At 37.7% G+C, this 25,781-nt stretch overlaps 2 protein-coding genes and 1 long non-coding RNA gene across 4 annotated transcripts in view; 2 read left to right on the top strand and 1 right to left on the bottom strand.

Moving 5' to 3' along the window:
* The window catches only part of tfcp2 (transcription factor CP2), an 18,858-nt gene extending 17,486 nt beyond the window's left edge, over positions 1–1,372 (top strand). For both annotated transcript variants that reach the window (XM_067372364.1, XM_067372365.1), the window contains exon 17: positions 17–1,372. In XM_067372364.1, the coding sequence (XP_067228465.1) occupies positions 17–54 (38 nt within the window). In that variant the 3' untranslated portion in view covers positions 55–1,372. The remainder of the gene's footprint in view (positions 1–16) is intronic.
* On the bottom strand, positions 243–25,781 carry LOC137009823 (uncharacterized). The gene is made up of 3 exons (XR_010892961.1): positions 25,371–25,781; positions 7,605–7,786; positions 243–6,711 (listed from the first exon to the last, which is right to left on the bottom strand). It is a non-coding gene; the product is annotated as an uncharacterized lncRNA (long non-coding RNA).
* csrnp2 (cysteine-serine-rich nuclear protein 2) lies at positions 2,774–15,669 on the top strand. The gene is made up of 5 exons (XM_067372363.1): positions 2,774–2,882; positions 7,624–7,793; positions 10,431–10,693; positions 10,803–11,099; positions 11,403–15,669. Exons 2-5 carry the CDS (start codon positions 7,637–7,639, stop codon positions 12,258–12,260), a joined length of 1,575 nt encoding a protein of 524 aa, XP_067228464.1. The 5' UTR covers positions 2,774–2,882; positions 7,624–7,636; the 3' UTR covers positions 12,261–15,669.

The raw sequence follows: 25,781 nt of genomic DNA, 5'->3' as shown, positions 1-25,781 counted from the left end.
TCAATTGAATTTGCAGCTGAAACAAACGATGGCTATCACATCATTTTGAAGTGAAAACAAAGGATGAGGGGTGGAGTGAACAGGCCCCTTATGTTTTTCTTAAGATTCAACCCTCAGCCCATTCCCTGCACACTTCCTGGACCTTACTGAAGATCGCTTTGCTCGGAATAGTAATGGAGACGATCACAGGAAAGGGAAAAAAGGCACCTGACCCATTTTGAAACCTTTAATGTTGTTGTCTATGGAGTGTGTGCTGCCTTTTTCAACCTCTTCCCATTTAGACAAAATGAAATTTCGCAAAAAAAAAAAAAACAAATCATAGAAATTCTATTTTACTATCTTTCTTTGCATCAATTTACTTTGTTGCTCTTTTAAAAGGCAGAAAAAATAGGTTTTGTCTCATGTAATTATGTAATAAAGCCATACTGGCTCAAACAGAGAGAATTGGCTGTCGTTAAATACAGTATTATTTGGTATTGTCTGCCTGGATGTCACTCCATGAGTATTTTAGCTGCATATGCTAGAATTCCATGTGAAGTGCAGTCCATATGTCTCAATGAATACACGCTTTATAAACAACATTGTAAAAAAGTGGGTTATGTCACAGTCGGAGACAAAGATTCCAAGGACGCTTATGAAATTGCATTGATTTGTGATAAACGTTATTGTCAGCACTGTCACCTGTGGAAAAAGGTGGCCGGTTCCGTTTTCATATTGTCACTCTGCTTATAAATAAACGTATGATCTTGTCACGATCACAGATGTTTAAATAATCGCAGAATGAATGAAATTCGCTCGATACTGCCACCCTACCATCAAGTTCGGTTTCTTTAATTGGCTGTTTTTACGGCGAGCAGCTTGACTGAAGCATTGCTGCACAAATCGCTGATGTTCCTCTCTAAGGAAATGTTTTTTTGTTTGTTTGTTTTAAGGTTTGTTCAGGCGACTCTTTATGGCTGTTGGGGCATGATATTAGGTTCTGTAGCTTTGATCCCTGATGATTCTTCAGGTGCTGCTGCATATGGACGTTATTTTACAGGAGACAGGAGAGCAGCAGCAGTGGGCATTATATATGTGCGTCTTTTTATTTTATTTTTTTTAACATTGTGCTTAACACCCTTCTGTTTTTTCATCCTTGTTGCATATACTAGAACAGTTTTTACAAATGTCAGACTTGCCAGAGCATTATTTTATGGTATAAAAAGAGATCATGTTTTACTTTCTTTTTGTTTTCTTTTGGATATGACCACTGATGTACTAATCTTTCAGGTGGGGTAAAGGGGAGATATATTGCACTGCATGAGAAAGGTAGCCTTGGTTAGTGCTAGACGCAAGCCAGACCAAGATGGTAAAGACGTGAGGTATTGTCTGTTGTGACCCTTTACCGTGTCATTGCAATGATTAAAATGACTTACCTTGAATCAAGCTATTTTGTTTTGTATGCTGTATTAACTTCCTCACACAGTGCTTAACAGAATAGACACCCTATGGCTAAAACCTTTGCAAGCACATTATGGGCATTTATAGGATGAGAATGGCTTCAAAAGGAATTGGTTACCTGGGTGAATTTCACAAAAATATATTTTGTAACATTTCACTTCAAAAGCAATAAAAACCAATACAAAATAACTAATATAAAATACAGTGTTATGTAAATCAGCATAAATGCAGAACTACTTGTTGGGGGTTGAAAATTGTAAAAGGGGGACCCTAAAAATGTTAAAACCAGTGAAATTTCTTTCTTTTGAGTTTCATGCTGAAATCTGACCCCAGCGTGTTCGAAACGGACTGAGATTCACCCACCTAGCCTATATTTTTATATTTTCCATTTATTTTTTAGTGCCAGTCTCAGTCTAATAGTGCTTGACTAGTTTGAGAACGACACTTAGTTTCCATGGAAACCGAGCTGTCAAAAAAAAAAAGAAAAAAAAAGAACTGGGACTACAAAAAACGAGGACTACAAATAGGCCCAGCGGCAGCTGAACTAGCATAACTGTCATAGATGAGACGTCGGTCTGTTTGAAACAAAATATCCCTTTATTGCTTAACACGCCTTTTGTCCAAATAAAACCGCTCAGAGAAACAATATCAGTTTTCCTGTCGAGGAAGACAACGGACCTTTTAAAGCTAACAATAGGCTCTTTAGAACTACATTTCCCGACAGCCTCTACGCCGGCACGTCCTTGACGTCACAATAAGTATATATGGGTCCCGTACGGCATTCCTTACTCTATTGTTACATTGTAACAAACCGGGGCAGAAGAGAGGCCCATAGGGTCCTCGGGCCGACAGATACTACACATAATTTTTTGTTTTTTCTTTCCTTCGGGGTGGAAGTATAACGTTGCGATTTGTCTAAACATAGCGCAGAACACAACCACCTATCCGGAGGGAAAAAAACCCCGAAGGCTCGGCTCTATTTGGTCTTTTTGAATGCAGGCATTTTAAAGGATCACCTAGAGATTTTATCTGCATGTATTGGATGCATCTACGCCGGAATTAGTCATTTTTTTAGTGAATGAGGTTCTTGTCTGCCTTCGTCTGCCCCGTTTTTTAATCTTTACAGAGCTTGATAGCAACCTTAAATGCTCGCATAGGCTTCTTTGACACACAAACCCCCATTTATAGTCCATGTCAAGACTAATATCCATTGTTTACGATGCTTAAATGTTCGGACATCACTAAATTTGTCGTGCATAAACTGCAATTTCCTCTTTGGTCTGGCCATTTCGATGGGCTGAAGTCGCTTTTGTCTGTCATTTTGTAACCGTCTAAAGCTGTAATAGGCTCCAATCCCCAAAGAAAAGAAACCCATCCAAATAAAGGAAGCACGGAACGAGCGACAGCTTCGCCGGTTTAAAGGCTCTCTATTTCTGCCCAAGGTAAGTCTATGAGGTTTTGTGTTTCACTTTTCCCATACAGCCAAGCCTACGAGGAAAAATGGGTTGATCATTGGACCGGTTGCAACACAGCATGCCATTTTCTGCTCTGTCATAAGACCCTCGGTCTGTCTTTTCCAATAAAGAATATAAAATCATGGGACAGATCATATGTGATGTGTCATACAAATCATATTGGGTCACACTGTGGCAAGCCGTTTAAACATTTAGGCCTCTTACTTTAAACTAACTAGTGTGTAATTAGCACTTAATAGATACTAGTACTTATTTGACTAATACTGTTATTAGTGCTGCCATTAATCCAGATGTTACCCCAGACTAGTATTCTACTATTTTTTGCTGGTACCTATTAATTAGGTGCTTATTTCTAAGTTCCACATTTACTAGTAGGCTACTAATTTGTTTGACATGTTACTAGTACCTTTCCCAATTGTTAGCCTACTAGTGACATTTCTTTTCTTACTAGTTACAATTGCATTTTGGCTAGCCAACTACTAGTAAGATGCAGAACTAGTAGGAAGCAGCTAGTATTAATTGTAGTACACTCACGTCTGTTAAAACATGGAATGGATGCTATTTGAATACTTACTAGTAAAACTTGACTAAATAATAAAATACTTTTAAAATGCACACACTTAAATATAGAATTGAATGACAAATTTTTACATTTTTTAATTAACTGTAAATTAAAAATCAAGTACAATGAACTATATACTAGATAGTGTAAAGTAATGCGGGCTGATGCAGCATTGCTTTACAATACAGTGTTCATATTGCTGGACGTTTACATGTTTTGTAAATTTATTGGTAAAACTAGTAATCTGGACAATGTAGTGCAAAGTGTGATGTCATATAATAAATCTGCTAGACCCATTAAAATAAAACAGCTGCTGAGTGTGCATGGAAGTGGTGCATGGATGCATTCACGGAATGGGAATAATGTTCGCATTTTAGGAAATTGCAGCGTCACCTATGCAGAGTTTGAAAGGCATGATGTTTATGTGTCATACGTCTAGGGTGGGCTATTTTAGTGCAGACCAGTCAAACAGGCTGGCGTGTAGTCGGTACTGTAAGGTGATTATTCATGCTTTCTGTCCACCTCAAATAGGCCACAGGATGCGTGTCAGGAGCTCTGCAAACATATTTCAGCTTCCCTTCTTTTAAATGACCTGTGCTGCATTCAGAAACTAGTTAGTTTGTCTAAACCTGCCTTTCCTTCAGTTATTGATCATAGACCAATGCTATAGGAGGTGAATTTCTTTTCTGCTATTTTTCCAGAGATGGAGCTTCCCTGGATGTATGGCATAGAAATTATTGCCGTGTATCTCCCTGCGGACATCTCTGGGATATGCAAACCATGTATGCCGGTGCATGATGTCTGTTTGTCATGATGTCAAATGCTCCAGTTTTTTGCATGGTACAGTGGAGTGCTTTTAAAAGCCTTGTTCCGCTTGCCATTGATTATACCTCACAAATTGAGAACTAATTACTCCTTTACATCTAAAACTGTTTTACAGTGATGTAACCTGGGTTTGGTGTCCATTTGTTCCAGTTTGTTGCATATCTGAGTAGTTTTAAAGGGGACATATAATGCCCCTTTTACAAGATGTAATATAAGTCTCTGGTGTCCCCAGAATGTGTCTGAAGTTTCAGCTCAAAATATCCCACAGATCATTTATTATAGCTTGTCAAATTTGCCCCTATTTGGGTGTGAGCAAAAACACACCATTTTTGTGTGTGTCCCTTTAAATGCAAATGAGCTGCTGCTCCTGGACGCTTTCCAGAAGAGGGCGGAGCTTTAACAGCTCATGCTTCAGTTGCTCAACAACAACAAAGCTGGAGAATCTCACACAGCCAAAATGAGGATTGTCAGTAACGGTGTTCAAACCGGAGTCGACACAGATGGAGAGACTCAGGAAGAAGTTACAACTTGCATCTGGACATTGCTGAATGGTTAGTGGATAAATTTATGTAGTTGTTGTGGAGTTGATTCAACTCATCGCACTTTTGTGCAAATCCAGTGTTGAATTGACCCTCGTTTGTGAAGCAGTCCGGCGTAAAATGACGGCATGGTAACAACACTCTACTGCAACAACTCTTCCTCTTCTCTAAAGCAGCCCAACATGGCCTCGCCCCCTTTGTTGCGTGTTCCCGGGGGCGGGGTTTATGTAAATTTTAGGGTTAGTGATGTCTCTAACCCAGGAAGAAGCTTGTTTGAAGCAGTCATTTGTTGTGGTCTTTAAAAAGCAATTTCTGTAAAAGAAAATATCTCCCTTTGCATTGAACTTTGAGCGTCGTAACTTTGCAGATGTTGTTTATGCTCAAACAGCAACATTACACACTAACTAAAGTTAAAAAAGTGAAATCATAATCAACCACCCCTTTAATACTCTATGTAGAATCAATGGTAAGTCTCAGGTTGCAAGATCAATGCTTTTCAAACGAAGATTATTAGATAATTATTGCCATCATTGTACCATCCTGCTCAGCTGTTTCTTTATCATTTATTCATTTAGGGTTTATATACATATAATCTACCTAAACAACATCTCAAGCACTTTGTGAATCAGACAATTTGTTAATAGATTATGACTTCCATTTTTGCCCGGAGTTGGGATGAGATGTGTTTAAGTTAATTACTACTTCTATGCAGGTTTGGTGCCTTTGCAAAGCTTTCTGTTGTCCCTGCCTGCATATAGTTATAATGCTTTACCCTATGAATATACATATATATGTTAAAACATATGCCTTTTAGACACTGTGGTGTCCAATAGTAGTGATGTGTGACTAAGTTTGGCTCTGAGTCTGAAGAGAAATATTGGCATGCTTCACTGAAAACACATTAATTGGCAGATGTACTCATAGATCACCACAGATTTTCTGTGCATTTTACCGCATCACCATGCTAACATTAATTATATATATAAGGAACGCATGAAAGAGGGGAAACAAGAAATGCTAAACGAGCAAAAAAATGGACTCCTTTAGCATTTCTTGTTTCTATGGATACGGTTCATTCAAGAGCAGCTCACTGTCAAACACTGATGCATAAATCAGCGTATACTGAATCGCGTCTCTCTCATTTCATCATCCTGTTGTTTGTTGCAGCTGTTTTTGATGTTTCAAGGTCTTAACGCATTCTTTACCAGTGATAAGTTTTGTGTGGCAGATGTTGGCATGTGCGTGAGTATGCGAAATCAAGGCTATCCGGCCTGATTATTGAATGACTGATTATAAAAATGAATAAGACATTAATATGCTCCAGCTGAGTCAGGCTAATGTTATTTCCGTAGTGTTCATAATCATAAAATGAATAAAACTAATCCAGTTTTTATGGATTTCACAAATCTGTGGGGTTAAATCCCTTATGCTGTGAGTTTAATTGTCAGTCATACTTCTTAAGTTATCTTTTCCCCCCCTTCACATGGAAAAAGCCGACCTTCCCTCAAAGCCACCGCCAATCTGTGCTCATTTAACCCAGTAAAAAGCCACTGACTGTTTAAAAATAGTGTTTAATCATGAAGAAAATCAGGCATGGAGCCACTCAAAGCGGCTGTATTACACTGCTCCCTCGGGCTAAGGAGGTGGTCTGATCAAACGTCCCGACTCGGCCTTGTGTGACCTCTCTGGTTTGACTGAACTGGGACTTGTTTATCAGCTTGCAAAGGCTTGTTGTTTGTAAGGTTCCACCGGTATTAATGGGGGTGAAAAAGACCCAAAACTTGGATGCAGTTTTTCCATGGCTATTGCTTTAAACCAGTTACCATGGTGATGTTTGCAGGCTTCATGATTTTTAAGCAGGACTTTCAAACTGGATGGAGAAAGAGAATGTCAAGGATTAGGTAGCAAAAGAGGTAATATTGCATAAGCTTCCAGGTTGTTTTGATGTATACTTTTGTTTTTTAATTGAAAAGAAGAGGTCGTCATGGGTATCAAAATGTCAAAGTCACAGTATATTTCCATCATCTTAATATACAATATCACACTTTCCTCAATGGTGTATGTGCATAATCCATTTTGCCTAATGCTTGTTACATTTTTCTAAATTGAGCCTTAAAATAAATGTCTCTTCATACAATATATTTAATTTACAGTTCTTAAACCAAAGTGTTAGTTCACCCAAAAACGGAAGCCTAGTAGGTTCAAAACCTGGGTCCTTTGGTAGCATTTTTATTATGTGTTATATTTGGTTGCTATGACCTCCAGAATGAGGTATTTTTATTCAGCATGGCAGCTGTTGATATATCTGTTACTGGCCAAGTTTTTTATTAGTTTAAGTAGAAATTAAAATACTTAATTCAATTTTTTTTTTTTGAAGAATTACAGTTTTGTTAAAAAGGTAATAGTTAATAAAAGTTATTAAAATTATGAAAAAACCCTAAAATTGTTTATATATATTATTTATAATATTTATATTTATAATTTTACAATATTAGCTTTTAAGATATTCACCAAATTGATTCACAGATCATGTACATTGTTCATTGACAGGTGTGTCTGTATAGACATTAGATGAAATGACAAAAGTAAAGTCTTTTTGATTGGGTGTTGTACATTTTATATGTGAAAAAAGTGCATTCAAAATGCATTTTTAAGTTAAAAATGCTGCTCCTGCTTATATACATATTCTACTCTTTTGTCATGGTTGTTCATGTTTGAATTTTGCTAGCAATAGTCTGTCAGTCTGTCGGACAAAGCTTGTACCTATCTGTAATGCCTCCAGACGCAGTGTTTCCATGGAGACAGTGTCATCTCGCGGCCTGAAGCGCAGATTTGAGGAGGTGGACAGCGGCTCGCCGTGTTCCACACCCAAAGATTCAGATGATGACATCTCCAGCAGTGACAGCGCTGATAGCTGCGACAGTCTCAATGCTCCCTCCAGCTCTCTAACACGTAAGAACACACAAGTTAGTCTTATGACTTCATTATTATAGTAAAATCCTGGCCATAAGTTATGAAAGAGCTCAAACAATTTCAATGTGTTTTGTTTTGTTTTGCACTAATGCAGCAATTGCAAATCAGAACCATTTAACTGTAAAGTGCGTAAGCTTTTGCATTTACTTTGTTATACACATAGGCACCCATTTCAGAAATATTATTAAAGGGGTCATGAACTACTTAAAAAAAATAATTATAATGTTCTGCTCAGTTTAAAGTGTTAAAGATTAAAATGTTTCTTAAAATATTATAAAGATTTTTACATAACAAAAAACTTTAGAAGTAATAGGCTATTTTCTACTCCATTTTTTACTGTCTCTTTGAAACACTCCCATTTTGATAATCATGCTACCATTGGGTAACAGTTTTGCATATTAAAATAATTTTCAACATCCCTGCCATTACAGGTATGGACTTTTTTTATTGAAAAATATATTGTTACATAGTTGAAACATTTGCCAATAATATGAAACATTTATGTGTATTACATATGCTGGCTGAGGCAAATAAAGTTTGGAGTTACTACAGTAATAATTGACAAATGATAGCTTATGGTGTTTCCTGTAAATGGAATTATGAATGAATGTACCATCATTGTCGAACTTTGTCATTCTTATTGGCTATTCATTGTTCGTCCTAAAATGAAACGTGTTGTAATGTCTTATTGATGACAAAACAGAAGATGTCGCTCACTAAAGCTTTTATTTGGTATTAACAGTGATGGCTCAGATTAAAACAATAACAAAATCAGTGTTATCTACGTGCTTTCTTCCGTGTCTCGGAATCCCCATAAATGTTGAAGCAAAGGAAAGAACAGAAAATCACAACTATTCAGTGTGACTGCGGCACTACAGTATATATACTCAGTTGGTATCATGTCATGGTAAAAACATAGTTACAAACACTTGAGTGCTGCGACATTGCTGTTGGATCCAATATTGTTGGCATTGCATCATCTTTTATGTCTCTCTGAAAAGCCAGCGCCAAACAGTGTCTCCGAATGAATTCGGAGTAAAATTAAAGGTGCAATATGTAAGAATTTTGCAGTAAAATATCCAAAAACCACTAGGCCAGTGTTATATATTTTGTTCACTTGAGTACTTACAATATCCCAAATGTTTGCAACTGTTTGTAAATCGTGAGAAAATTTTAATTTTAACCAAGGCTCCGGGATGTGTGAGGAGTCGCGTTACCCTTGGTTTCCGGTTTTATTTTGTAGAAACCATGGAAACACCAAAGACGCTGTAATATAAAAAACGGTTTAATAGAAAAAACTGTTTTGATATATTTATAGACAAAAAAACTAATTGTTGTTTATATAGCTAAACACATTGTCTTGTTTAAATCAAATTTTCTTGATTTTTTTTTTTTGTTTTTTTTTTTGTTTTTTGTTTTTTGTTTTTTTGCGAGTACCATGCTTTACCATGCCTCAGAGAAAAACACAATTTTGTCAAGTAGATAACATAGCATAATCAGATGCAGCTTTATTTTTAGTAATAGTAATACAGCATTTTCTCCATCATACAATGTTTTAAAATTAATTGCATGCCATTTATCAACACAAGCCATCCAGCATTTAATATGATATTCTAAAATCTTACTGCAGTGTGTCTCAAACAAGTGTTTCACAGCAGTCGCCGAGCGAACGCACAGAGTAACATTATTACATCATTTTCAACACTCTCAAATATATCTAATATGATAAACAGAGCTGCGTTACCTCATGACCGGAAAAGCAGAAGCAGCGCCGGCGACTGTGGCATAATAAAAGTTCCACTGCTCATGAGGCGAGTGTTGCTCAATTGCTCCAGTGCCCTTGTTCAGCTCCCAAAACACTCGGTCCTGCTCTACTTCATACTACAGTAACGTTGATAATCGCATCCATGAACATGATTTCTTCCCGAGTCCTATCCCTATTCTTTTGCACCATCCGTTGAGGTGAAGAACCGTACGAACTGTGTCTTACTGACACAATCTGGAACTTCGTTAAAAATAAAGTTCATCCACGCTTTCTTAATGTTAGGATCCCAAGGAAAGCAATGCAAAGACCCTCCCCAACTTGCCAAAGTAAAACACCTTGTAATCCTCAGAGGCATCTCTATGTTTTTGTTGCTGGAGTAATCCTGTGTTTGAGTCTCTCGTATTTACTATAAGATGACATGCGTGAATCAATAGGTGGGGCTGAAGAGGCAATGATGTTGAAGTAGACGTTGATTTTCTTCTGCAATAGCGGTCTTTTGTCGCACGTAATAATGTGACAAAATGCGAAACAAGTCAACAAAACCGTTTTTCGACTAACAAGGAAGTTTTGAATTCTGAAACCTACAGGATATTCTTATAGTACTATGACCTCTTATGTGTCAAAAGTTCAAGGAAAATTTGATTTCTTTATTCATGGCCCTTTTACGGCCACCTTTAGACTCTGACATCCTCTATAGTCAGTTTCAGGAATATGTCTTACTTGGATAAATAACATTGTTCTTAAAGCCGCAAAACTTGAGATAAAGACTTGTTAAACACCATTTTTTTGGATAATGTATAGATAGACCATAACATTATTGTTTACACTGTCTCTTTATTTTGTTTCTGTAGCCCCCTCAATTCTCAGAAGACACAAAGTGTCTTTAGGTCGTAAGCAGGTACGCTTTGACGCGGTGACGGTTTACTACTTCTCCAGAAGGCAGGGCTTCACCAGTGTGCCCAGTCAGGGTGGCAGCTCCCTGGGCATGGCTCGCCATCACTGCGCTATACGACATTACACCCTTGGCGAGTTTGCACGAGAACAAGAGAGCAGCCACAAGCATGTGCTGCGTCAACACCTACGCCAAGAAAAGCTCAATGCTCGCAAGTTAAAGGTTAGTTGTGTGTCATTTTACCTCCTGTTTTTCATACAGGATTCTGCTTTTGTAGTAGGGCAGCTAGTTTGTTTTGATTTTAAGATCTCTTTTACCTGACTTTTCCTAGCTGACACGGAATGGAACTGTAGATTGTCCCGAAGCAGAATTGCTTACCTTGGATGACATATCCGATGAGGATCTAGACATTGAGAGTGTGGAGGTGGACGATTGCTTCTTCCTGCAGCCTCTTCCTACCAAGCGGCGCCGGGCACTACTGAGGGCCTCAGGTATTGCCCGTATAGATGCCAGAGAAAAGGCTGAGCTGCGTGCCATACGTTTGTCCCGGGAGGAATGTGGTTGTGACTGCCGCTTCTACTGCGACCCTCGACACTGCGGCTGCAGCCAGGCTGGAATTAAGTGCCAGGTATGGCACTTGGTATTCTAGAAAGTACTTTTTACTTTTATGTTGTGTCCACTTAGCCCAAGGGTGTCCCTTTCTGCTCCTGGAAGGCCACCCTACTGCAGAGTTTAGCTCCAGGACACCTGCCTGAAAGTTTCTAGTGACCTTGAGGACCTTGATTAGCTGGTTCAGATGTGTTTAATTGGAGCTAGAGCTAAACTCTGCTGAAAGGTGGCCCTCGAGAAGCAGAATTGGAAATCCCTGATTTGGACTATTAGCAACATCAGAAAAAAAATCATGTTCTTTCTCCTGTACCTTGTTCTAAAGGTGGATCGGATGTCATTCCCATGTGGCTGCACCCGTGATGGTTGTGGTAACACTGCTGGCCGCATTGAGTTCAACCCTCTTCGTGTGCGTACCCATTATCTCCACACCATCATGAAACTTGACCTGGAAAAGAGAAGCCTGTTGGGTGTTAGGTCTAGTGAGGACTGTGGGGAAGAGACAGAGCTAGTCTCCTCGCCATCTCTGTCTCTTTCTCCCTTGGACTCGGATGTGGAATTGGAAAGCCAAAGAGTTCAGGAGCTGCAAGAGGAGCAATGCGACAGCCTGGAGCGTGAGAACGAAACGGCCGTGCTTCACCTACAAAGTGCAGAGGAACGGGAAAGGAGACTGGAACAAGAGGAGCAGCAGGTGGAGGAGGAGCAGAATGCTGACCCAACCCTTTGCCTCCTGCAGGGTGCCCTGTCCAGCCAGGCTGGAATGGAGGGCATGGAAGGTGTTGAGGGAGTCCTTCTAGAGGGGCCTTTTCCTGAAGGTGCCACCCTGCTGTGTATTACAGAGAACCATCCAGATGATCAGACCCAGCAGAGGCTTCTCAAAGACCCTTCTTCTGTTCTCTACTATCAGGTAGGTCACGTAGAGACGGCAGCCTTTGAGACGCTCCCAGCACAAGTAGAGGAGGTGGTGAGTGAAGGTGATGATCCAGAGACTGAGAGCGAACGGCAAAAACAAGAAACCTGCGGGCAGGATTCGGCCAAGAGCTTGTCTGTCGAAGTACCTCCACCTATCGAGGATGGTGGCGAAGAACAACTTTGTCCAGAACAGGCCTCAAATGATGGGGAATGCCTCGAGACGTGCCTGGCACTGGATGAAAAGGCAGTACAACTTCCTCCAGAAGTGTAGAGCCCATCACCTCTGCAGATGTTTTGCACAAGTTAGTCATTAAATTCAAAGAGAACCTACTCCACACAGTGCGATATCTTACAAGACTGCATAATGTTATTAAATGTTAAAGAAACAAAGTTACCTTCATGGGTTTGTATCCATTTTAGCTGGAGATAAGCATGTACTGTGTTTGAAGTAGGTTGTCTGTGGTAAAATAAGTTATTAAAAAGAAAAAAATAAATAATTTATTTACAAAAGAACAAAGAAACTCAAGAGAAGCAGAGATCCTGATCTGACAAGTGTTGTTTTTTCCAATATGGTATCGGTTTATTACTTGATACTGGTGGGAAAATGTGGCCTTTATGTCGAGGAGCAAGCATTTTCAGGATTATCCAGCGGCTTCTTATGGCCTTTGTAGTTTGTATAGTTTCCAATAGCGCACCCCGAAAACTAATTGGCACTAACCAGAGGGTATATACTAACGCTAAGTTCACGTTTCGTCAGAATTACCGCAGTTATGAGATCTGAGCTCTTCATATACTCTGACTCAGTCCTATAGCAATGCTCATAATGCCAAAATGTATCCATGCACAGCTTTGTTGCTTATGACAGAAAAATACTGTCACTACATTAACCTTGGAATGGAGTTGTATCAAATTCAGAGGTTCCAACCTCAGAATTACACAAGTTCCCAAAGACATGGATGCTTTTAATACTCAGAATTCCGTAAGTATGGTAATTCTGCCAGGGCGTGAATGCAACATTAGTAATATGCACATGGCTAATGCTAACGCAGTGCTAATGCTAAGAGAAGGGGTTGCTAATTTTTGAAGAGGCTGCTGTTTGTAGCATCCTTCCTGTGAATAGACCCAACAATCCTGGAAATACTTGGTTTTCATGTACTGTACAAGTGTTTTGCTAAGAGCTAGCATGAAGATGAGTGAAAAAGCTGCTTGTTCTCTGTATGCACGTTGAAAACTTGATTCGTTTGAACTTGCTGACAGGAGGATCAGGAGGATAAATGAATGTGCAAGCCATTTGCACAGCAGTTCTTTACTGATTCATCGTAGTCTTGACCTTACACCGTTTGAAGCTGTAGCCTATCGTCCCGGTTCGTGGACATTTATTTATTTACCACCGCTTTGTATTGTGACGGCAAGGACAATGTGTGTTTGAGTACTGTCACCTACAATCATTTATGATTTTTTTGTTTGTCTGTTTGTTTGTGTTCTTTTTTTTTTTTTTTTTTTTTTTAAGGAGGGAATGAGATTGTACACATTTATTGCACATTAAGCCTTTAAAGATTACTGAAGAGATTCTAGCTGTAATTTTACTTCAGGTAGAAAGTCAAAAAATTGAGTTCTGTGTGTGGGTGAATATCATTAAAACATGTCCAGGTCACATTTCACTCCAAAATCTAAATAATAATAATAATAAAAACAAGACATAACATTTTACATAACTAAAATAAAGCCTTTTTTAGGACCATAAAGATTTTTTGTCACTTTTCTACAACAATTCAGCACATTTTACTTCCAAATTTCATTACCGTAGTGCATCCACATGTATTATTTTTTATTTTGCAGTTTTTATTATTCTCAAATGGTGATTCCTGTCCTTTTATTATACAATTATTATTTTTTTACTTTACTTTACAGTAATGAGAAGTTTGACAATTGACAATGACACAATGTCTTAATGGTCTTTAAAATAGGCTTTACTTTCTATTTTAAAAATGTAATTGCTTGTTTTGTGCTGAAATATGACTTGTGACGTGTTCTTGACATATTTCGTGAGATTGACCTGTATGTGTTTAAACCTTTAAACCCAGTACTTAAAATCCAAGCTGATCTTATACATCATTTAAGCCTTTATGTACTGTATGACAAGGCAAGGAAGACTTTGGGGAGACTAGACCTATATATTGTAATGTTGATGTACACATGGGACTTTTGTCATACTACGCCACAGTTTGTCCTGGTATTTAAGTAACATTACAAGTTAGACTGATTATAATTTTCTGTCAACAGTGCACATCATTTTAAATATCCAAACTCTCATTTTAACTCATGTGAAGACCATTCTCCTCATCCTTTTTACCCTTGCGGTTCTTCCCTTTTGCATTTTTATTGTCCATCCCTACCACATACCTCTCATTTTAGAATATAAATCATCTTGATGAAGATTTAACCTAGATGCTTTCCGTTATAGTTGTTTTAGTTCACTCCTGTTTAATGATAGTTAAAGACAAAGTAATAATTTGAATAGTTACATGAAAAAAATGGTGTCTTCAAATAGTATGAGTTCTGTGATGTTGCTAAATTATTTAAAGAAACCCAAGAAAATGGTCATTTTGCAGTGTGTATGTGTGCCAGAAAGATTCTCGCTGATTTGTGCGATGAACCAGTGTTTGTGAGTGCATTATGGGTTCTTCATATTTCAAAAGGTGCTCTTACTTTCGTTTTCTCACATTTATATTAACACTATATGTAGAGAGAGAACAAAGAAATGTTAAAAAATTCACACATTGTTATAAATGCAAATGTTGCCGTTATCTGTTTCTGATTTACTCACCCTCACAACGCATCATGGGTAAAGGAGATGCTTCGTTATGTGATTACACTAGCTAAAATGGAGCATGTGAGGCTAATAATGAATTTGTTAGCATGGTTGCTCCTCATATGACTTAGCCTTGTAAAGCTCCAAGCATTAAGCTTGATTCAAACCTAAATCTGCAATAATTATGAGTTTTGCAAATGACCAATCAAATAAGACTTTTTGTTTTGTTTTATACTGTTGCTGTGTTTATAAAATGTTTTTTCTTACTTTGTTTTTGCCTCATTGTATGTTAGCATGTCTTTTAGTCTCAGTTTACTGAATTATCTTAATGTACTGGCTCTCTGTATGCCACCACACATTCCTGCACTCGAATGAGTTTTGTCTGTAGCAGTGTCTGAACTAGAAACGGATGTATCTATAAAAATGGTGGTCTACTCTAAGGGCCTGCTATTGACCAAAACATGGTAGACAGATTAGTCACTCTTATTTTCTGTTCACGTTTTTGACGTATAAACATCCACCAGTCCAGTGGTCTAAAACCTAATGGCTTTAAAAAGGAGGCTTGAAAGTTGCACATGCTAATGTACTTGTAACTAAAATGCTAAGCATCTTTTTTTTTTTTTTTGTCAGATATATTTTTGTTTTCCTCCTTTTTTAAGTACTCAGATTTGAGACCACTACAGTAACTGAAAACCAACTTGCATTATGATTGTGTGTATGTGTGTGTTAGAGGTGCTTTATTAATAAGGCTGAATGGAGTTTGAATTCTACGCTGTAAGAGTGACTTATGCTAACTGTTGCCTACAGAGGAGACAAAACACAAAGTTTTATATGAAAATGTGAGTGAAATAAAATCTAAAATGAAGAAAACAACTGTGGTCCATCTTCAATGTGAGAGTTTGAGGTGCGTGAACTGAATTATATATTAGTAATTATAAGAATATCATATAGTCTATCTTTGAGTCTCTACAGGAATGGTCAAGTATCAAACAATATTCAACATAAGTTGAGTTTATCTACACATTTTGAGAGAGAATTATTTGAGGGAACAAGTTTCTACACATGTACTGAGTATTGAATGAGAAGTAAATTCATTTGCATTCAGCACAAAGGTTTCCTTTCCACTAGAGGGCGAAACTGTCCCATGAATGGAGCAGATCTAAGCAAGATCCAGGCAGATGTTTAGTTAGCGGGCTTACATCCAGGGAAAACCTGCCGTTTCCCTCTCTTTCTCAGACATAAACCTTATTCTGCATGAGGGGATGAAATTTCCTGTCTTGTTCACTGTTTTCCCTTGTTCTTTGCTACTGAACCAAAAATAATCCATGGATATGGAAAATGTATTAACTGCAGACCTGCAGGGGTGAATACACGTTTCCTTGCCATTTCAATGGCAAAAAGTGTCCCAAATCTCATATATATATAATTTGTCCTCAGCCTCTGAATTTAACTATGACAAATATGAGTTCTACCAAGGCATTCCAACACCTTGTTGTTTGCAGTCATCTTCAGTTTATTCACACCCCAGAGGCCGACTGTTAAACCAGCGCAAAGTCTTTCAGTTCTGCTTTCTGACTTTTAGTCATTTATCACTTTAACGTTCACACAAAACAGTTTTTGGTTAGAGAATGTGAGTAATGATGATAGCATCACCGACATGCTGTGAAACCATACAGGGCTTTCAATAAACACATGAACGTCTCCAATGTTCCACACAGTCATTCAGACTGAAAGCGGAAGGGATGGCCTGAGGAAAGTTCCTGACATACTGTTGAAGAATTGCATCTGGGGAAGGACTGGGATTGCATTTCCCAAAAGCATCTTAGCCTATCATAGAACCAGTGCCACCAATGGTCTCTATGGTCAACTTAGCTCTTGGTGCTTTTGAGAAACACAGCCCAGGTTTATATTAAGGTTCAACATGCCTTGTTGCACAATGTGCACTTTTAATTTTATCATTTAATTTTAGCAAAGGAAGGAATTAAGCCAATGTCCGTTAATCATACAAATTGAATTCAAGTCTGTATTTTATCTGCTTTGACAACTACAAATAAAATTGCAACCATCTTTTCAACATCACTTAACGAGTTCGTTTGCCCATATAATCTTTAGGATATTAGGTTAGCTAATTTGGCTTGCTGTCCACTGAGGAGGGGCTCGATGAAGCATCTTCAACTCGAGCTCTGATACATCCCCCAGTGAATAAATATAGGATGTGATTACATAGGGCAAGGTACCTGAAATGAAGGTGGAGTTTGGGGAGGTGGAGGGATGCTGAAACAGCTGAGACTGAAGAGAGGTAAGCAGCTGCTTATATACTCTGGCTGTTGATTGGAAGATTAGATGGGCTCGCTCCTCCCTAAATTACGTTTAGGAACTTCACTTCATGCCTTGCCTGGAGAACAATTAAATTTTCCTGTATCCCCTGAATGGGAGGAAACAGCTTGGTGGGTACAGTGACCAAATGCCTCTTTGTCTGCATTCTCTTCCTGTATGCTTTAGCAGTGGAAAATATTGCCACACAAAGCTTAAAATGTTGCTAAAATGTTGTGATGTTCCCAGCTGATTGGCCTATCTGCCTTTCACTTACGATTTTGATGGATTTTGGCAAAACATATTTATTTGAATGACACACACATCTTAATATAAAACACTGACTTTAGATAAAGTTCAAAAAAACTTTGACTTAAGAAAATGTCTACTCAATTGTGCTCTTTCTTGCAAAGAAAAGAGATATGAAAAATTTCAGTCAGGTTTCAGGCCGCCTTTATAGCAAATTATATTATTTTATACAAATGACTTAGCTTCTAATCAAGGCTGCATATCAATACTAGTTTTGCTTTATCTTAGTGCTGCGTTCGACACTAGAGATCATGGCATACTCTTAGATCGATTACAAAATTACACTGGTATTTAGGGTCAGCATTAAGGTGGTTTAGATCGTACTTATCTCTGTTACCATTTTGTTTATTTAAACAGGAAATTATCCAAGTTAACGTCAGTAAATTATGGAGTGCCACAAGGGTCTTTTTTAGGCCCTCTGCTATCTTCAATATACACATTTTCAAAATGCATACTTGCTGGTAATATTATTATAAAACATGCAATTAGTTTCCACTGATATGCTGCTTATGATACTAGGAACGATTTATATTTCATCACTACTATGAAATATATTTCATGTTGTATTATATCCATCCATCCTCTACAGTTAAAGACCGGGGTGTTATATTAAACAGCAACTTGTCTTTCAAAAATCATACTTCATATGTTTCAAAAACAGCCTTTTTCCACCTCAGAAACATTGCTAAGCTATAGAACATATATAAAATATATAACCCCAATTTTATCATGCACTGGTTATTTAAATTCTGTATTGATTACAAAATATTGCTAGGCTACTGATCTATAATGGTTTAGCTCCTGTATATTAAACCAATGTTCTATCATCCTACAATATATCATGCTCTTTATTTTAGAAACAAAACAAAACAAAAAAACTGGACTTTTGATAGAACTTATGTTATGTAAGTCTACTAAAGGAGAGAAAGTGTTTTTGCATTTGGTTTACTCTAAATTGTAATATAATGCATTTTTCCTGTAAAGCTGCTTTGAAATGATATTGTGAAAAGTGCTATACAAATAAAAGTGAATTGAATAGATCTTTTTCTGAAGGAATTTTTGATTATACCTATATAAGGAAGTTCTCATGCCTTTTGAAGCATTTTCAATTTAAGTTATAAAAATCATTAATTAGCAACAACACTGCCAGCACATATCACTTATTCTTATCACTTATATATGTATGACACTAATATATGAGCATAACAGGATCTAAGCAATAATCATGAAGAAATAAGGGAGATTTGTCAATCATTCATCACTTCCTGTCTCGGCTTCACCATTGTGTCTCGCTTCCAAAAGCCGGAAGAGCCGAAGGAATGCAGATAGTGTAAGAACCAATGACTTTGCAATACAATGCAATGTTAAGGAAATGCCAAAGTGTATTTGCTGAATAACAAGACAGAATGACGTGACGAACACTTGAACAGTAGCAGGTTTAGATAAGCTGAAGTATGCGCCAGGGCTGATCACATTTACAGGAAAAAAAGTAGCCTAGGCCTATTTGACTTTGTGATCCTTGACATTTTTGAGTTCCTATGGCGTTTTTCCTTTGTCTTTTTAATTATTATTGTTACAATTATCATTGTCTTGGTTAAAACGATTCTAAACAGCTCTTATGCAAGTTTGATGTGACAATTAATTTGTCTCTCCACACTGAAAGAGCAAATACAACGCAAAGTGAAACAAAAACGGACATCACACAGAACATATTTTTGTTTAGTGGTTAATAAGTTATGTGGAACCATGTGTGGAACAGTATTTTGAACCTATGAGATTTCACTGTGGGCGGGGCTTCCCAGCGCAACGCCATAAATTGTTTGACAAACTTTTATTCAAGTAGTGACTGAATAAAATGATAACCAGCTCTTCATGAAATCTAATTTACACGAGGAGCCGGACCACATTTACATCCAAATGGTAATTAATTAACCGAAGCCAAACACCAAACTATAGCCTTGAACTGCATAATCTGAATAGACCGTGTTTGTGTGCTGGTCGCTGCGCGCGTGGAACTTGCATCAAACCCGACATTTTTTCCTTCAAACGTAGGCGAGTATTTCGCCATGAAATTTTAGGTTGCTTTTTAAAAGCCTATATTGCAAAATATTATGTTGATAAATAGGTTTATTTTGCATTTCCAATGTTTTCCGCAGAGTTCAGCGCATTATGCGCGGCAAAATGGACACCACAGAGACGCTCGAGCTGTTTACGCGGGCAGTATGAATGATGGGCGCCAAAATAAATAAGCCGACGTACTGGTTACGTGCTGCCTTTGTATGAGGTATGAAACGGGCATCATTAATCCATTTGTAATACTAGTCTAATTTACTGTGAAAACACCTCTCTTCTCATTTGAGGTATGCTGCGTTCCAGGCAGGTTTTTGAGCCTGTAATTCACGGCTTCAAATCACGACTCACGACTTTGTAGCGTTCCAGGAAAGTCAAGCCAAACTGCGGTAAAGTGTAAACAAACTAACATGACGGGCCGTACGGCTTATGCTCATTAACAATTATTTCTATCGCCAAATGTGCTTACTCCTTGCTTATTTGAGGGAAACAGAAGAGGAAAACGGCGCATAAGACAAGAGAAGCTACTTGTATTTCACGCTATTTTACCGTGCACTTGCATAAACACCGCATCCGTAGGGGCTGCCATTGTTGTTTCGCGGGCTATGTGACGTCAGAACCCGTAACTGGGAGTACATCGATCTAGTACGAGTTCACGGGTGGGAAGTCACGGCTTTGACTGCTGTTCCAGTGCACTTTCACGGGTAGAAGGTTGGAAAAACATGGGTTACGGGTTGCCTGGAATGCGGCATAAGTCCTTAACAATCTGGTCAGGCTAGACGCCATATTGAATTTACCAAAGAAAACGAGGTTGTGAGGGAATGGCACTAGATCTTGTAATTTTCACAACTAACAACTTTTAAAACAGTTTTTTGGAGTTTTCATCTACTGATTTTTTTTCTCTCAGAAAGACATCATCAGCTGATCAATTGGATTGTTGACAAGCTAAAAAAATAATTTCCGATTACAAGTTCAGTGATCACCAAAGCACTATGAGGTTGAAAGGGTTTCATCAGTCTGTATATCTAAGACCATCCAGCATAGGCGTAATTTGCAGGTGGGACGGGTGGGACATGTACCCACCACTTTTTACCAGGGTCGATATTGTCCCCACCACTTTTTGAAACATCTCACGGCATGGATGTACAATACAAAATACAAAAAAAAAAACATCTCTAGTTGATTAGCAGTTCATTCATTTGTGTTAAATAAGAGGCAATCTGGTGCTGGGATCCTACCACTAGTCCATTAGGACAATCTAATATTAAGTGCGGATTCACATATTTATTGGCAAACCTATATACTCTCGGGACTAACAATATATTGTATTATAGTAGATTTAAGGATGAAACTATCATATTAAACATGAGGTCTTTGTGCATTTATTATTATAATGATACAATTACAATACACACCCCCCCCCCCCCCCCCACCACCACACACATTCTTGTCCCACCCACTTTCTAAAACAAAGTTACGCCACTGCCATCCAGTAATTCAAAACAATGCTCTCTGCTGATCACAGTCAGCTCTCTGTCATTAGAGCTTCAGAAAGTCTGATGAGCCACAATAATTTTCTTCATAACTGCAGCCTGAGAGAATTCTGTACCGCTTACAAAGGGAATGATACAACAACTCCCATTGAATCCAGTCAGTGCACTCCAACATCTACACTCAGAATAGATTTAAAACCTCCCTCTGGAACACAATGAATGGAGGAAAACTTAACATGTGAGGAAAGAGGTAAAGTTGTAAAAGTGTGACTCAAGAATGATGGAAAGGTACTTTTTGCTATTTTATGCACTTGTAAAATGAATAAGCAAGTTAAGAACTTGGCAGAAAGAGGCTGGTTGACAAATGGAAAATAGTTTCTAGCTGAAAAAACAAAAAAAACAAAAAAAAAACTTAATGGTGGTCTGAATGTCAATGTTGGTGATTATTCTGTTTAGTGTTAAGAATTTGTCACAGAGCTGCAAATACTGAATGACCAAGCCAATATGACATATACCTAATTATTATTAGTGGTGCTTGCTAGAGCCACTGTTAGTATTATTTATATACTATTATAGTATTTATAAATATTTAAATTAGCTTTTATTTCAATTTTAGTTTAAGTTTAACACAAGTTATTACACACCAGCATGTGTCACACTGTAAGTGCTTCAGATATGGATGATAACTCAAATCATGCCACTTACTGAGAAGAGGTATGCTTTTATTTTTTAAAGTGACCTTTAAACTTTTATTTACCTGGCGGACAATAAACCTGGCAGAAAAATACCAGCTATGTGTTAAAGGAGGGACTTAAGCCACATTAGAGTCACATAGAGACAAAGGTTATAGACTTAGGTATTGGTTCTTTAACCAGTCAATAACCACCTAACCACCCCAGGAAGCCCTAACAACCTCATAGCAACATGCTATCAACCCCTCGGCTCTCCTTAGAAACCACATGTTCGTGAAATAAATATGTTTACATGGCTATTTAAAAATGCCGGGTGCCAGTGTTTGACATGCGTTTGACCAATCAACGTACACTTGCATAACTGATAGTTCCTATAGTGCTGGTTTAGACCCTACTCTGAAGTAGGAGCTAATTTAGTTCCCACAGGAGTTCCTAGAACTAAAATCATTCCTAGTTCCTGCGGTGCGAACACTGCAAAATCTGGGTACTTCCGCCAGTAGTTCTAGGAACTATGAAAAGGTTCCTCGTGCGAAAGCCCCTATGATCCCAGGAAACCATCTACAACAGCCTAGCATCATAGCGTTTGCACAGAAATTATACATAATTATGCTGTGTCATGATTTATGTTGTTATCACATCAAGCTCCCTCTTATGTCACACTATTATGTCAATTCCTGACAATAGAAACATTCCTAAAAATGACTAAATAAACACAATTTAAGCCTCAAAATTGTTTGGGCTAAATAACTAAATAAGGCGCATGCCTTTTTCCATTCAATGTTTTCTCGTGGAACTTAGAAAGTTCACAGGCAACGGAAACAACTACATGTTCTTGTTCCAGTGAAGTAACATAAGGACCAATGGAGGAAAGAACACAAAGGCTACCATGACAGCTGAAAAAATATTGGTGAGTGGAGACATTTGTGTTGTAAGTACTGTGCACTGAACTGTGCTAGTAGTGACTCATTTTGTAAACAGTTTTGCTGCTCACAGCCACTTGTTGCTTTGTTGTTACTTGTGGTTATAGCAACATATTAACTGCTGTATAGGAAATTACAGTCAATTAAAAATTGCTGAATGGATGTTAGATAGATGCTATTTCCTCTCCTCCTAAATCACATCTAGTTTCTAACTAAATTCTGAGTGTTTATTTGTACCGAAATATTCCCTTAGCAACCTAAGGCAGCTGTGAACGGAAGTTGTGGTAAGTGACATTTCCCTTTCTAAAGCAGATTTTATTTCTGGGAGCAGAAGAAGGGCTATTGCCATGCTGTACTTCCTCATTTTGAAGGCAGGGGGAGATCTATGAATCACACAACGACGATCCACCCATATGATGTAAATTATGGGTGACTTGGAGCACTGAACCCTGAAATGTCATATCACAGTTGGTTTCTGTCATATTATTGACAAAAAAATGCACATCAAATCCTAACATATATTGTTTGATGACAACTGATGTTACAGTATTGAAAATCTTCTTTTGTTGCCTACATTTCAGCAGAGGTACTACAGAGGTACTAAAACCATACGAAATCAATTATGTCATATATTTGCAAGCACACGGCCGTCGTGCAGGAAAATAAGAAAGGAGCTTAACAAAGGCAGAACATGACAACATAGCCAAGGTTTTCCAAGGGAATCCAGAAAACAGCATGCACATCGGCTGAAGTAAAGTTTCCTGAAAAGAAAAATGTCTATAGGAGTCATAAGAGTTTGTGTGAAAGGATAAATCTCACAAAATCTATTAAGAACATCTGTGGGTCAATTTTAATTTGGATGAAATGTGATATTCATCAAATTAATTTCATCAAATTCTGCAGAAAATAGTGTGCAACAGTTGGGTTCCGGAGGTAAAAACTCCATTCATTTTCTCCATAGGGAAATACATTTTAACAATAATTTATACATCTTTAAAGATAGCCCTACAGTGAGCTATGAGGCTGTTATCGGTAGCATTTACTTCTGTTGAAGCCCACATTATTTCAACTTATTTTTAAAATAATCATGTTGAACAGCGGAATTTGTGGTGCAAAACTACATTACCCATGATGCTCTGCAGAAAATTACACTAATCAGTCGAAAAAAGCTAAACATGCCAAAAGAGCTCTTTATCTACTCCTATGACGCACTGTAAATGATGTAATCTGTTGATATATAATCAACATTTTAAAAGAGTATTTTTATATCTCTGCACCATTTTTAATTTGATTATGCTGTTCGCAATGGTTAATGGGATTGTAGTTCTTTCCCTCACTAAAGCCTTTAAGTACACAGTCTTGTACCTTGTACCCTCGTATTTTGTATTTTTGTCTGATTTTCAAATAATTTTTTGCTTCATATAAATGTTATGATTCACTTTGGGTTATAACACTTTAAGGAAGACTTTTTAAGACTTTTAAAAGTAGGCAGGGATACACTGTTACACTCTATATGATCAAGTGCCATAGAACGTCTTTTTAAAAGATGTAATATAAGTCTAAGGTGTCCCCTGAATGTGTCTGTGAAGTTTCAGCTCAAAATACCCCATAGATTTTTAAAAAATTTTTTTAACTGCCTATTTTGGGGCATCATTAAATATGAGCCGATTTAGGCTGCGGCCCCTTTAATTCCTCACGCTCCACGCCCCCGGAGCTCGCGCTTGCCTTTAACAGCATAAACAAAGTTCACACAGCTAATATAACCCTCAAAATTGATCTTTACAAAGTGTTCGTCATGCAACATGTCTAATCACGTAAGTATGGTATTTATTTGGATGTTTACATTTGATTCTGAATGAGTTTGATAGTATGCTCTGTGGCTAAAGCTAACATTACACACTGTTGGAGAGATTTATAAAGAATGAAGTTTATGAATTATACAGACTGCAAGTGTTTAAAAAATGAAAATAACGTGAATACATGAATTCTTGTCTCCGTGAATACAGTGAGAAACGATGGTAACTTTAACCACATTTAACAGTACATTAGCAACATGCTAAAGAAACATTTAAAAAGACAATTTACAAATATAACTAAAAATATAATTTTTCGCTGTTGTTCTTGCTTGCTTACCTAGTCTGATGATTCAGCTGTGCAGATCCAGACGTCCTGCCCTTGTCTAATGCTTGAACATGAGCTGGCATATGCAAATATTGGGGCCGTACATATGAATGATCCCGACTGTTACATAACAGTCGGTGTTATGTTGAGATTCGCCTGTTCTTCTGAGGTCTTTTAAACAAATGAGATTTATATAAGGAGGAAACAACGGTGTTTGAGACTCACTGTATGTCATTTCCATGTATTGAGCTCTTGTTATTTAACTAAGATAAATTAAATTTTTAATTGTAGGGCACCTTTAAATAACGTGATACACATTGAGATACGTTTATGTTTATTTATTTAGTGTACGCTTTTATCCAAAGTGACTTTAAAATGAGGAAAATAACAAGCAAATGGTCATAGGAGCCAACAATATTCATAGTACACAATCCTGAGTTTTAAGAATAAACAAGATTTGTACACAAGAACAGATGTGTAGGAAAGAGAAAGATGTTTTTAAAGAGATAAATAGGAGTTACAGTAAGTGCCTGATACACATACTGATCTTTATCTTCCCTCTTTATATTTCTTGCTGCAAACTAGTCTTTTTTTTCCATAGGGATTAGCCTGCTATGCTGCAAATAGTGTAAATTCTTGTGTAAATTGTACCTTGCTGGGAAGAGGCCTTCTTTCGATCCATTTCTCACTGGTGTTGCCTCACATATCCATTTTCATCTTTATTCCCTGCCATCTCGTTCTTTGTAGTTTTTCATAAGTCTCAGTGCCTCCCATTGTTCTGACAACACTGATGTGTAAACACTCGTGGCGATGGAGTGCCTTTTGAAAACAATACAGCTGTAATCTCTTCCAAATAGTTTTTACATTACCTAACAAATGACATCTTCTCTTCCAAAGGAAAACAAAGAAGGTTGCACAGTAAATTACATGTTAAAGGAAAATCTAACTCGCCTACTCACATTTTTCATGAAGAAGCTAATTATTTTATACATAAACCCCTTTTAAAGTGGCTCTCATGAGACATATCATGATCAACTCACTCTGCTGTAGATCCCAAAACAC

This window comes from Chanodichthys erythropterus, chromosome 20, assembly GCF_024489055.1.
Source record: "Chanodichthys erythropterus isolate Z2021 chromosome 20, ASM2448905v1, whole genome shotgun sequence".
Taxonomy (NCBI): domain Eukaryota; kingdom Metazoa; phylum Chordata; class Actinopteri; order Cypriniformes; family Xenocyprididae; genus Chanodichthys; species Chanodichthys erythropterus.
Note: the sequence above shows the minus strand (reverse complement) of the source record. Positions and strands in the feature narration are given on the sequence as shown.

Excerpts from the sequence above, each read along its gene's own strand:
- csrnp2 (XM_067372363.1), top strand. The coding sequence starts at position 7,637 with ATGGAGACAGTGTCATCTCGCGGCCTGAAGCGCAGATTTGAGGAGGTG. Across the intron at positions 10,694-10,802 it reads TCAATGCTCGCAAGTTAAAG|CTGACACGGAATGGAACTGT; the intron begins GTTAGTTGTGTG and ends GACTTTTCCTAG. Across the intron at positions 11,100-11,402 it reads AGGCTGGAATTAAGTGCCAG|GTGGATCGGATGTCATTCCC; the intron begins GTATGGCACTTG and ends CTTGTTCTAAAG.